General features: G+C 37.3%; 1 protein-coding gene across 8 annotated transcripts in view; it reads right to left on the reverse strand.

Annotated features, from left to right (window-relative positions):
• The window catches only part of GRIA2 (glutamate ionotropic receptor AMPA type subunit 2), a 164,821-nt gene that overhangs the window by 80,979 nt on the left and 68,760 nt on the right, over positions 1 to 15,082 (reverse strand). For all 8 annotated transcript variants that reach the window (XM_045295740.1, XM_045295741.1, XM_045295742.1 and 5 more), the window contains exon 3: positions 6,777 to 7,016. In XM_045295740.1, the coding sequence (XP_045151675.1) occupies positions 6,777 to 7,016 (240 nt within the window). The remainder of the gene's footprint in view (positions 1 to 6,776; positions 7,017 to 15,082) is intronic.

Genomic DNA, 15,082 nt, shown 5'->3' on the forward strand with positions numbered 1-15,082 from the left:
TCACACCACTGGTCCTGTAGGGCTCATCCGCCCTGGATTCCCTGTATTTTCAGTTCCTATCTGTACCAGTGTACATCCTCCGGTCCAGCCAGACTTACAAGGTCGAATTCAAGTGTTCCACTCAAAATGACATGTTGATTAACTCTAGTTGCATTTCAGGATTTTTTCTTGTTAATTTGTGGTTGCTAGCTGCCTTTGAGTTGACTCCAAATCGTGGTGACTTTATGTGTTACAGTACAGAACTGCTCTGTCATGTATGTTTGCCTGGGATCTTTTTTTTCCCCTTTTTTAATCATTTTATTAGGGGCTCATACAACTCTTATCACAATCCATACATACATCAACTGTGTAAATCACATTTTTACATTCATTGCCCTCATCCTTCTCAAAACATTTGCTCTCCACTTAAGCCCCTTTGCCTGGTATCTTAATAAAAGCGTATCACCAATTCTATCTTCCATAGTATCACAGGATGGCTTTGGATTTTTAAGATAACAGTTAAAAGCTAATCATTTGTACCACTAACCAACAGATCATTTAAAATTCACAGAAAATTTACATGATGGTAAAAAGTATTACTCTAAAAATCACAGAAACATTTATTAAACAAAAATATCAAAATGTGAAGCCATCATTTCCCCACCTAACCTTTATCTAGGCCTATACACTTCTGGAGGCAAAGTTTCCATCTCTTCAAAAACATAAAGTGTTCAAAACACATCACACAGGAATACTATCGTATGAAATTTGCTATAGTCTCTTGAATTGCTGACCTTTGGGCTTAAATAAAGTATGTCTCATAAACCAAAAAACTCTGCCTTAGAGTCCGTCTTGATTCATGGTGAATCAAGAATCCCTGCCGGGTTCTGAGACTCTATTCCTTATGGGAGGAGAGAGCCTCGTCCTCCTCTTCGGATCTGCTGTTGGCTTCAAAATGCTAACCTTACCGTTCGCAGCACAACGCATAGCACTGCTCCATCAGGGCTCCTCTACGTCACAGACAGAATGATGACATCATATCACTTCCGTGCGTGTCTGACTTTTAACAACTGTTTATAGCTATGTAACATATTTATTAAATTAATGTGTCATTTTATTGGGGGCTCTTGCAGCTGCTACAACAATCCATACATCAATTGTATCAAAGACATTTGTGCATATGTTGTCATCGTCGTTTTCAAAGCATTTTCTTTCTGCTTGAGCCTTTGGGGTCATGAGCTCCTCTTTTCTCCCTCCTGTCCCCACCCTCCCACCCTTGCGAAGCCCTGACAATTTAGAAATTATTATTATTTTCATATCTTAAATTATCCACTCTCTCCATCCACGTTTCTGTTGTTCGTCCCCCAGGTGATGGTGGTGGTGGTGGTGGTGGTGTGTGTGTGTGTGTGTGTGTGTGTGTTACATGTTGATCATTGTAGTCAGTTCCCTGTTTCTCCCCCTTCTCCCCCATTCTTCCTCCTACCTTCATGGTATTGCTACTCTCATTACTGTTACTGAGGGAGTTATCTGTCCTGGATTCCCTGCGTTGATAGCTCTTATCTATACCAGTGCGCATGCTCCAGTCTAGCCTGATTCGTAAGGTTGAGCTGGAATCATGATAGTGGGGGGAGGAGGGGGAGGAAGCAGTAAAGAACTGGAGGTATGTTGTGTATTCTGTTCTGTGGCATTTTTAATGTAGTAGTTCCTCTAACTATTTCTTATTGTATTATTAGCCGTAGTCCGTATCTTCATCTCATTTTAGTGATAGTAATACTGTGAAAGAGGGATCAAAAAGTCACCGGCTCTAAAATAGGTGGGATTGAAAAGGTTTAGCTTGTCATTTGAGTGGTGAAATTAAGAGTGGATACTTCTAATACGTCTATTTCATTCACATCATGTCTTTCCTTTGAAAACTATTATCTTTGCTCAATTTAAAATTTTATGTCTGTATTCATTTTTTCAGACTTAGAAGTTAATATTTATGATCACCAAATCATGGCAGCATGCCTAGCCCAGATTAGATTAACATATATTTTCATTATGGGCTTTCTTTGGGACATCAGAAAAGAACTTTATAATTTGGAAGTATTTTTGTTCCATGCACAAAGCTCTGATCAAACCAATTTTCTTTCTAAGGACATATAATATCACTCAATTTAAAACCAAGACATAAAGATGCAAAGCATTAATTCCGATTTTACTTATTGCCAGTAAAATATATTACTTTACCTTGCTGATGGTGAGCTAATAAATGAAAAACATATTTTGAATCAAATTTGATACATCTATATATTCAAATATAAACTATATTATTTAATGCATTGAGATATGTAGGCCCACTACACTATTGTTATAAAGTATACTAAAGATCTATCTACTTACTGTCCATGGAGCAATTAATATGCTGGTGTTTTTTTAAATTTTATTGGCACTTAATATGCAGCTTTTAGGTATGGCAGGAGCCCTGGAGGCATAGTACATTACTCACTGGGCAGCTCACCACATGGTCAGCAGTTCGAAACCACCAGCCCCTCCTTGGGAGAAAGATGAGGCTTCCTACTCCTTCCTATAAAGAGTTACAGTCTCAGAAACCCACAAGGGAGGTTAGAATCTTCCCTGTCGGGTTTCTATGAGTCCGGTGAGCTTTCGGAAGGATACAAAACTCATCAAGGAGAGCTAGGCTGCTTCCCATGTTCTTTGCTGACGACATCTACAATCGTCAAAGATGACAAGCAACCGATGAGAACAGTGTTAACATTTCACACCCACGAGTGAATTTAGATTCGTCCAGGACGTTGTCCTACAAACACTGGAATGCAAGAAGACTTCTGACCTGGTGTTCAGCATTTGCATGGATAGCTGGGATGAAGGAATCTTTCCATTGAAGTCATAGTTAAGGTCAGGGCAATGAGCACACACGGACAATGTTAAGTCCTTTTTGTGTCACTCATAGTCAGGCAGAATGTTGGGAGATGGTTTTTAACCTTAGGTCCTATGCTATTCAAACCAATAAATATAGTTAGAAGTTAACATTTAACAATACTTTTGCCTGAGCTCCACTCTCAGAAAAATGCAGGCCAGGTTAGAAACTGAACAAAATCATATAAACAAGAAAGTGGAGATGGGACCATATCAAGACAGACTAAGGGGTTTGGAATTAGGCAGGAGAAATATAAGTTGAAAGATGAAATCGTGGAATCTATTTTAAAGATCTGGATAAAATAGATAAAGGGGATATATGCATATTGTCCACATAATAGCAAGGACATGCCATTTTGATATGTTCGAAATTGGTTAAAAATTAGAGGAAAAAAGCAGGTCCCATGATGAATGCATGAATAAACTTTTTAAAAGTAATATGATGGGAAAGTTATAAAAATTATCTCATAAAGACAGAAGAAAATCTGAGAGCAAAGATGTTATTTTTATGTGCCATGTTATTAAATATTTAATTAAATCTTATTTACAAGGTTATGTCTCTAGCCAGTATTTTGAGGTTCCTCCACACTTATCTCTGAAAATAATTTCAGATGAAACGCCAGCCAGTGTCATATTCTTCATATTAAAACTCTGCACTATATTATAACACCTTGAAAATGTATCCATACTGTCATTTTTAGCTTTAACATGTAATTACTTAATGTTATCAATTTGATATTCTTTCAGAAGACGCACTTGAAGTCAAATCAACTTGCATAATTTAATTATGGGAGGTTAACAAATTACCTCAATTTCACTTCATGTGTCTATTAATGAAACCATTTAAAATATTTCCCAGATTCTCATCAGTGCATAAATCTATCCATCTTCACCTGATCATTCTCCTGAGCCTGGTTCTCTTTAGATACTGGGTTTTCTCTCTTTCTATTGAGGCCAGTTGTTGTCTATTTGAATTTTCTCAAGAAGTTCCATTTTAACTGGAGGGCACAATAGTGCGGTGTGATAGGCTCCTAATCTATAAATGCCACCTTCAACCTTGTCAGACAGTGAAGAACAGAAAGATACAGAAGAGGGTTCATCCTCTGGTTCTTCAAATTAGCAAGTAAGAAGCAAGTTTCATTGTCAACTTTAGCTCAGAATTCATGTATGTCTAACTCATTCATTTATTGAAATTACTAAGCAAAACACGGGTGGACATTGCCTTACTGGAATTCACGGTGTAACCAAATCATAATACTGACACCCAGATCTTAAATTTTTAAAATATAGTGTTTATCTCATGGGATTAAAATAATCCCTGGAACATAGAAGAGACTCAATAAATATTTATAAAATGAAATAGTGAACTGTCAGAACCTACTGAAAGCCCACCCATAAAGTGGGTGGTGACTCATAGTGAGCCAATAAAACAGAGTAGAGTTTCTCCTTTGAGTTTCTGAGGCTATAAGTCTTTGGAGGAGCAGAAAGCCTCATCGCTCTTCTGAGAATGCCTGCTGGGTTCGCACTACAGGTTGTGTCTTTAGCAGGCCACCCGACCCACTGCACCGCTAAAATGAACAACAATAATGATAAACTGTGTGTGGTAAGAATGTCAGACAAAATCCACGAAGACATAGAAGAAACTGCTTTGAGAGAATAAAATAAAAGGTATCTCTTAGGAAATGATACATAAACAGAGGCATGAAAGAGGAGTGAAGAAGGTTAGACTTATACATACAGAAATTTAGGATGAAAAAATTTAGAGCAACTGAAAAAGTGAAAAACACAACAGCCAGATAGGTTTAGCTTAATGAGTGCATAATATATGTTGAATGATTGCAAAGGAAGTTTCAACCATGCTGTTTTCATTTGTTTGTTTTAATTTTAACGTTATTATAATGAAAAGCCATGGACTTATTTTAAATGGTTAAAGGTTAGAAAAATATTTTTAAATGATCGTTTTGTCTGTATTTGAAAAAATAAAGAGACACAAATGTGGAAGTGGAGCAACAAGGTATTGAACACACAAAGGTAGCTTGAACTGGAATAATAACCATAAAAATAGAAGAATGCGTAGATTACTTAGGTGGTTAAAATTGGATCGGCCTGCTCAAGGCGGAGAGGGTGTTAAGAATATTAGCAAATTTCTAGTTAGTTTTATCAATATTACAGAGTACTGAATGAGTTAATCGAGATCAAGAAAAAAGAGAATAAACAACCAGTTTTATAATATTAATAAGACATATATACCTTAGAATCGCTTAATCTATTTAAATTCATATTTACTATAAACGGTTTTATGTTTTAGTATTCCATTTCCCATGAGAATAGCAAATCTATGTTCTCAAAGCAAGAAGAAAAACATGTTGACCTGACTTTTTTTTCCTAAACATCTTGTGTAGTGCTGACTCATTTCTCCAGTGCGCGTCTCATTCCCAGGGCTTGGATGGCAGGACAGAAAATCAGACACGTACCTGAGAACTCCGACTTGGGATCACTGCCACAAATGGCTACACACTGACCAGTGGAACATTCACTGATGGCCGCCTTCTTGTCTGCCTTTGCAGGCTACCACGGTGCCCTGTCTTGGTCTAAACAGATTTCTAGCGTTCATTGGAACTTTTAAATATTCCAGGAAGCAAATTGCTGAAGGAACACGGCTTGATACTTAGGCAGTCTTACAATGGAGGTCCTTATTCATTTTGGGTTTGGTTATGTATCTTCGCTTTACAAGATGCATATAGAAACACGCACAAAATGATTTAATACAATTTTAGGGACCCTTGAAGGCTTAGTCAGCTCCCCGTTTTCTTTGTGGGAGCAGAAAGCCTCTACTGCTGGTGTTGCGGTTATGCAGTGAGGTGCTCTCCTCAAGGTCAAAGGTTGAAAACCACCAGCAGCTCCAAGGAAGAAAGATGAGGCTGTCTACACCTGCAAAGATTGAAAATATCGAAAATCCAAAGGAACAGTTCTACTCTGTCTTACAGGGTCACTGTCAATCGGAATCAGTGGGATGACAGTGAGCTCATTTTTTTTTGGTTTTCGGAAACCCACTGAAGCTTAATGGTGGATCCAAGAATAGTTCAGAAAATCAAGGATCCTTTGCCATATAAATCAGGCAACTTGTCAGTACTAAGCTTTATACGATGGGACAGGGGAGGCACAAATTAAAGCAAACCCCACCCAGCCACACCTCCCATACCTTTAGTCCAATGAGCACAGGCTATCAAGTGCTATACTAATCAAACTTGTCCCATCATAAGATATTGGGTAAAACTGTAAAAAAAAAAAAAAAAAGGCACCCCCTCCACACACAACCATTGTTCTGATGACAGTGTGTCTGGGTTCAGGCTGCATTACACATGGCTTGATGCGGGCAAGACCTTCAACTTCCCTGATAACCAGAGATCTTATTTATAAGCAAGAGCCTTGTAAAACCTTCACATACGAAATGCTGAGGAACTATGAATGCGTAAAACATTTCTTATCATGTTCATTTAAATTTTACGTAAGCCTCTTTTCCAGAGTCACTTCACTAACTTAGACTAAGTTATTGTTGGGCAACTTAGATGAACAATAACTTAGATGAAGTTATTGTTGGGTATGAATTAAGACGTGCCAGACTGTGTTTTTAATGTTAAACAGCGCATTTGGCCCTAGGGAGGGCATAACCTATATCTAAAACTTGTACAGCCAAAGTTTTTTGTGATACTGTAAATAGGATTTCGAAATTTCCAACTGCATTACTCATTTACACAGCAAAATTAAATGGAGGCTGGAATTTTATACACATTTACAGATCTGTAATGGTACTTATAAATAACCATGTAAGCTTGAAATTTACACCACTAGCAAAACATAGAAAGACTGCGACTTACCTCTGTCACTGTCGTAAAGATATGCGAACTTATCCCATTGATAGTACTCAATCAGGCTAAGAAGTGCTCCCTTGAGGTCAGGCCTCATCTGAATGACGAATGGATGTGTGCCATCGGTTGGGAAGCTGGGCGTGATGAAGGAGACATGGAGGGTCCCGCAGAACGATGTGATGGTATTGACAGACTTCTTGTCGTAAAAGCCAAAGATGGCATAGACACCTCTTGAAAACTGGGAGCAGACTAGGAGAAAGGAGAAAGGATGCATCTTGTAAGTTTGGGTATCATCCTGGGTGTGCTTGAACACGAATGCCCACTTACATAAAAGACAAAGTAAGTGTGCGGTTGGAAACACATAGAATTTTTTACAATGATTCAACAAAATGTAGGGGTATTATTTACCTAGAATTTTAGTTGAGAATTAAAAAAAAAAATAGAACCGTGCACGTATGCTTAACAATCTACGTGAGAATAAATCACAATCCGAGAAGAAAATATTTTTTGAATTTTGTTTTTAACCTGCAAAAGTAGCCCCTAAATTTCCACCTGGAATTTGGAGAACGGGTAGACCAGCTGAGGGAGAAGACAAGGGTACCGTGTAGTTGAGAATTGGGCAGAACTTACAACTTGGATAGTGGGAGGAGCAGAGAGAAGGCATTCCAGGGAAGACAGGTAATCATTTAGAAATTTATCAATTATGTCTATATTTAGAAAAGAAGAATAGCAGACAGATGTGCAGTATTTTTCTCCTATCCAGGGCAGTTTCGGAAAACCAGCTTCTGTCTTACAGGAACATTGAGACAAGTCTCAACAAAGGAAAGAGGAGAGATGATAGCAGAGCGAAGAACGATGAACCTAAACTGGAAAATGAACTGTCTGGGGCCATGAGTGTAGGGTTCCATGGCTATATCGTCTCAGCATCTTCTAAAACGTACTGTAACCATCATAGCATAATCACCTAGGCTCGTATCTTATACACGACTTTGATCATTTGGAAACATTTGAAAACAGAATGTAAATATCTCTGAGTGGCAGAAAATGGTTAGGCTCTTGACAACTAGCCAAAAGATTGGCAACTTGAACTCATGCATAGGCACTATATAAAATAGATCTGGTGGCTGCTTCAGGAAGGTTCTAGAACAGTTCTATTCTGTACACTTGTCATCACCTACTCTATGGCAAGTAACGATACAACTATAAAAATCTAAGTAAAAACTATTGCTTATAAACTATCATCTCTTTTAACACTTAATAAAATAACAAAGCATAATATCAGCACATTTTATCTCAAGTCCATCTTTATTAATCAAATAATATTATTTAATTTGAAGATCCCCAACACTCCCACATATCCGAAATACACTCAATTTAGTTCACTCATTTATTTTTTTTTAATAAATTATTTTATTTGGGGGGGGGCTCTTACAAATTTTATAAAAGTCCATCATTCAATTGTGTTAAGCACCCTTATACATATGTTGCCATCAACATTTCCATAACATTTTCTTTCCACTTGGGCCCTTGGTATCAGCTCCTCTTTCCTTCCCACCCCACCCTCATTAATCCTTGATCAAGGGGGGGAAAAAAAAAAAAGGAAAATGAGCGGATTCCGGTAACCCAAGAGGCAAGCGAATTTTGGGAATGATGAGGGCAACAAATGTATAGATGTGCTTTACACAATTGATCTATGTATTGTGATGAATTGTATGAGCCCCAATAAATTGATTAAAAAAAATCCTTGATCAATTATATGATATTGTTATTTTGTATCTCACACTGTCCGTTGTCTTCCTTCACCCTCATATCTGTTATTTGTACCCCTCAGGGTGGAGGGGGAAGCTATAGATACACCTTGTAGTTCACTCATTTCTCTCCCCACCCAAACCATCTTGAGTCACAAATAGTGCTTGACATTGTCTAACACTTCCTGTGATACATTAACTCTTTTATTTCTTACAGTAATCCTTGAGGTGGCGGCTCATTTAGCTACCATTTTACTAAAAAATATACCGACGAATAAGAAGATTGAGTGACTTGCACCAGGTCAAATGGCTAAATGATGGATGCTGTATTTAAACCTAGGACATCTGCTTTGAGAGTCCATGCTTAATGAATGGACTATATTGTTCTCTCACTGGTATTAGTGGAATGTATCTCCAACTGTCATTTCTTATCCACTTTTGTCCCTTACATTTAGCTTTATCTCTCCATAATGTAGCAAGAATGACTTATAAAAGGTATCGTTGAGCATACTACTGTTGGAACTAAGGGTTACTTTATGCAAAATGGATCTCATCAATGTTCCCTACAAACTGACCATGGCACAATGCTTAGCGCCATCAATCCTGATAAACGGTATGACCTTGAGGGAATGAACATGATATATTTTCAATCTCAAGACTCATTATGATCCATGGAGTGAATTATAGCTTATAGCCATTAACCAACAAAATACACCAACCTATAGCAATAATATCAAACACATTTAATTTAATTAATCCCATTAGAGGGCTAATAATATGAACAATATTTTAGGTCATTTTAATTACTTTACAGGAATAATTTGTAGAAAAATTAATTTGTTTAAGAATTAAAAGCATTGAAAAAATGCATAAAGATTTTTATAGCAATTCCCCAAACCAAAAACCCCACTGCCATCCAGTCAATGCTGACTCATTGTAACACCCTCTGAGTTTCTGAGCCTGTAACTGTTTACAGGAGTAGACACCCCAGTCTTTCTCCCACCGAGCTGCTGGTGGTTTTGAACTGCAACTACGCAGATTGCAATCCAATGCACGACCATCACACCACTGGGGCTTGGACTCCTGTCGCAATTCCAGACAAGCATAAATATCAGGCAGCAGTTTTCACTATTGTATGACATTAATTTAAAAAGCAAGATGGTTTATTCGAGTAGAATTTCTTTTACACATATGTCCGTTTTCTTTGAATTATTCAATGACATCCAGTGACGTACTTTTGTTTATGTAACATAACATGTTTTCGGAGCTTTCTATTTCTACTCTGCACGTTATCCAAATTGATTTTTCCTTTATTATAAATCTGTAGAGTAAATGGATGCATCTAAAACACAACTGAATATATTGCTTCACATTTATTTCCTGCCTCATAACATAAATGATGAAATTTAAGCCTTTTATTCAGGACTATATTTTTGGGGTCTTCTACGCAAACACTTTTTAAAGCATTTGATGATTGTACTCATAGAGGCCTTCCATAGGTGAAATCTAAACAAATCTAAACAGAATTTTCAGTGATTTATTATTTTATATGTGGCTACATGTGTGCTGATAGATATCTTAAGGCTTGAAGTTTGTTTAGAAATTGGTGGTTTAATTTGGTCTAAAAAGTGGCCTTGCTCTGTATCTATTTGATTTAATCGATTTCATTTCATTGCCTGTCATCTAGATATTCTGGATTGGGCAGTATGTTTTATTAACAAGACTTGTTTTAGACAAAAGCCACAGCATCAGCAGAATGTTTGATAAAGGATGCCACTGTGTGAATCCAGACAGTCCTAAGAAGGGACCATACCTCTCATTTCCTTTTGTTTTCTACTCTGGAGTGAGTTGCAAGGGACCCTTAGCCATCATGACCATCTGGAAACACTTGGCTTTGATCCAACAGCAGGTAGAATCTGTACTAGATTTCATAAAATCACAATTCACCTAACAGAATAGAATCATAATTCACCTTTTTCCCCACTGGCAATCTATCTAATTCTCCAACTGAATATAATTACCCAATAGCTTTTCTCTTCCTTAAACACCCCTGGACTTTCTCAGCCGACTCTTCTTATCCTTTCTCTCTGCGTGACATATATTCAATTACATATTTGCCTACATTCCTATTTGCCTGGATGTTGCACCACTTCAATTCTTTATTACACATGCAGTTACTAGCCATTGGGCCAACATTGCCCCTTTTCTTCTCTTTATCATAGGTCAGTCACTGTACCCTATTTAATTAAGCCCCAGTAAGAATGTCATTGAGATTTATAACCTGGAGTTGATCAGGATGTCCACCTGAGTTTAAGTATTTGCTTACCCAGTTTAACTGACCATTTCAAGATGAAGAAAAACAGTGCTATATTTTCAACACCTCAACACCGAATACCCAAGATTTCTTGTCTTCTAATACTGATACTCCTTCTCCAATAGGTCATGGATAATGAGCTTATTGGTCTAATGTGGAAGTACATTATTTACAGTAGTTTTGAATTTCCCTTTTTTTTGATTAAAAATAAATTACTCGTATTAATAATTATTACTTTATATTTTAGTCATTTCCCTAAGTGATTCATTCTCAGATGAAGAAGCATATCCACTAAGAACATCCAAAAATGTATTATGCTTTTGTTCCTTGCTGTGTATTCAATTCAAATCCGTGACAACTCTGGATACGTAGAACTAAACTGCTCCTCGGGGTTTCCAAGGCTTTGCCTTCCAGAAGCAATCACCAGGCTGTTCCTGTGAGGCAGGTATGGGTGGGCTTGAACCACCACTCTTTAGGACTGAAGCCCTGTCAAAAAATTCAAAGATAACTTTAGAAAGCATCTTTTTGGATAATATTGTTGTTCTTCTTACGTGACTTTCAGTCATTTGCATTTACAGCCATCTTATGTGCAACAGAACAAAATACTGCCTTGTCTCTCGCCACCCTCCAAATCAGTGTTCTAATCTGGTCCATTGTTGCAGCCACTATGCCAATCCATCCTGTGGAAGGGCTTCCTCTTTTTGGCTTCTCCTCTTCTTTACCAATCATGATGTAGTTTTCTAAGTTCTGGTCCAGGATAACATGTCCAAAATATAAGAGAGAAAGCCTTGCCGTCCTCACTTCTAAGAAGCATTTTGGCTATATTTATTCCAAGCCAGATCTGTTTGTTCTTCGGCAGTTCATGGTACTTTCAATATTATTCGCCAGCACCATAACTCAAAAGTGTTCGTTCTTCTTTAGTCTTCCTTATTCAATGTCCAACTTTCACATGCATATGAAGCAATTGAAAATACCATGACTTGGGTCAGGCACACTCGAGTCTTCAAAGTAATATCTTTGCTTCTCAACACTTTAAAGAGGTCTTGTACAGCAGATTCGCCTAATGCAATGCATCTTTGATATTATGACGGGCAGTTCAGTGAGCGTGTATTGTAGATCGAAGAAAGATAAAAGCCTTCAGAACTCCAATCTTTTCTCTGTCTAGTTGTGAGCATCTTGAGTTTTTAGGGTGGGTTTTTGTTGTTGCTGTTGTTGTTTTTGTTTTACATTAAGTTGTAATCTAAACCAAGAGTGCAATCCTTGATCTTCAAAAAGTGCTTTAAATCCTCCTCATATTCAGCAAGCAAAGTTGTATCATCTGCATGTCTCAGTTTGTTAATAAGCCTGCCTCCAATCCTGATGCTACCTTATTCTTCATAGATTCCAGCTCCTCTGATTGGTTGTTCAGCATATGGATTGAATAAGTATGGTGAGAGTATAAAATTCCGACATACACCTTTCTTAATTTTATACCCTTCAGTATATTCCCTAGTTCTGTTTGCACCACTGCTTTTTAATCCAAATACAGTTTCCTTCCACAGGTTCATAATGAAGTGTTCTGGAATTCTCATTCTTCTCAAAACTACCTGTAGTTTGTTATATCCACACAGTTGAATGCCTTGGTATATTCAATAAAACATATATAAACATCTTTCTGGTTCTCTCTACATTCAGCCAAGATCTACTTGATATCAGTAATGATATTCCTTGTTCCGTATGTTCTTCTGACTCTTCCCTGAATTTTTGGAAGCTCCCTGTTAATGTACTGCTACAAACATTGTTAAATTATCTTCAGCAAAAATGCCCTCGCATATGAATTTAATGTTATTTCTTTGTAATATGCACATTCTGTTAGATCACCTTTCTTTGTAATGAATACAAATATGGAACGCCCCCAGTCAATTTGCCAACTAGTTTTCTTCCAAATTTCCCGATGTAGATAAGTGTGAGCTTCTGGTGCTTCATTAGCTTGTTGAAACATTTCTCTTGGTATTCCATCAATTCTTGGAGAGTTGTTTTGGGTTTATGCCTTCCATGCAGCTTGTTTAGTACTATTGGCTTTTGATTATATACTACTTCGTGAAAGATTGGAATTGCAGCTAGTTATTTTTTAATACATTAACTCTGTGTAATATTTACATATTCTTTTAATGCTTCTTGCATTGTTCAATATTTTGCCCATAGAATCTTTCAATATTTCAACTTGAGACTTGAATTTAATTGTAATGATATACTATGTTCTCCTTTTTGTTTTTAAAGCTCTAATTCTGTACACATTTCTTTTTTTTTTTTTTATCTTCTCAAGCTGCCCTTTGGAAATCTGTTCAGCTCTTTGAATTAAATCGTTTCCATTTGCCTTAGTTGTTCTTGAATAAGAACAAGTCTCTGAGTCTATTCTGTCATCAGCTTTCAGCTTTCTTTCCGGTCTTTTTAGTGACCTTTTCCTTTCTTCATATATAATGTTATTCTTCGCATATGATGTTATTAATGTCACCCCACAACTTGACGTGGCGTATATCATTTACGCTCAGTGCGTCAAACCTATCCTTGAGATGCTCTCAACATTTAGGTGGGATCGACTCAAGGTTATATTTTATCTCATGGATAGTTATTTTCAGTTTCTTTAACTTCAACCTGAACCTAAATTTAAGAAATTTATGACTGTTCCAGTTTAACCTGACCTCATTTTAGCTCTTCCCACTGATGTAGTCCATTTGATTTCTGTGTGCTCCACCTGGCGGAGTCCACAGGTACAGTCATTGTTTATGTTGCCAAAAAACGTGTTTGTAATGAAGAACTTGTCGTTCTTGTAAAATTTTACCGTGCTATCTCCAACTTCTTTTCTATCATCAAGGCCATGTTTTTCAACGACTGTTCCTTGTTCTTTGTTTTCAACTTTTGCATTCCAGTGACCAATAATGATCAATGCATCTTGATTGGATTGTTGTTCAGTTTCAGACTGAAGACATTGGTAAAATTATTCAATTCCTCAATCACTGCTGTAGTGGTTGGTATTTAAATTTGAATAATAGTGTAAGTGAGCAGGTTTCTTTGATTGTGAATAGATATTATTGTATCACAGACAGCATTATACTTCCAGATACATCTTGGAATGTTCACTTTGTCAATAAATGTGACACCTTTCCTTTTGAATTACTCATTCCTAGAATAGTAAGCCATAGGACTTGCTGATTCAAAGTAGCCAAGACCATTTCGACTCAGTAAAGCCGAGGACTTGATCTTTTTGCCTTCCATTTCATTGTTGATGCCGTCTCAATTTCCCTAGATTCATACTGTGTACACTTCAAGTTCCAAGTATTAATCAATGTCTACAACTCTTGCTTCTCACTCTGAATCATGCCCCATTAGCAAATGAAAGTATGAAAGGCTTTACCCTATTTACCGTATTCTGGTCAACTATACTTGAGAAACCAGCCCTTCTCAAAGAACTGGGTGCGTTCCGACTAGAGGGGCTCATCTGCTGTTACTCTATCTGACAGTGTTCTGCTGCTCTGCATGAAGTCTTTAGTATCTGACAAAAGTTCACCGCCGTTCATAAGGTTTTCACATGCTAGAAGTGGACAGCCTATTTCCAGAGTGTAATATAATAAAATAATGTAATATAAGCTTCTCATCTAGTCAGTGTGTGTGTGTGGTGCCTTTGAAGGCAGAGGAAGGAATAACAAGCCTCTCGGTTCCAACTGCACCTTCAGTTATGATTTCTGAATATGCATAACGATTAGTATTATCGTTTTATCTATGTATTGACCTTTGTACATGACTGCAAATGAATAGGTAAGATGTTTCTGCTGACTTCTCTAACGTTAATTGAATATTTAACATCCCTGTTTGACAAACTCTGCAAAGTCAAGTTCTTTCAAAGGACACTTTAGGTCAAACAGCAGAAATGACCATCTCCTGGGTGTGAGTAACTTGCTGATTACTTCTCTTTTTATTACAAGCCCAGCTGATAGACCAATAGCAATGCTGATGGTGCATCCAGTGCACATCCTTTTCTCTTGGGTCATTCTGCTCATCGATGCTGCTAATGTAGCAGATGCAGTCTACTGTGGAAAACCTCAAATGGTTACACAGTAGAAAAGGAGAGGTACACGATATGAGTTACTTTTGTTTTCCTGTTTAAAATGTAAATTGCCATTCACTTCAATAAGGTAGCATTTGTTGCTCTGTTACACCTCGGCATCTCATCTGTTGGCTTCCTTGGCTTTGGCCTAATGACTGCATGAGTTGGA

The sequence above is a fragment of the Echinops telfairi genome, unplaced genomic scaffold (assembly GCF_000313985.2).
Source record: "Echinops telfairi isolate 266 unplaced genomic scaffold, ASM31398v2 ScPeMD7_5868;HRSCAF=6743_0, whole genome shotgun sequence".
Classification (NCBI taxonomy): domain Eukaryota; kingdom Metazoa; phylum Chordata; class Mammalia; order Afrosoricida; family Tenrecidae; genus Echinops; species Echinops telfairi.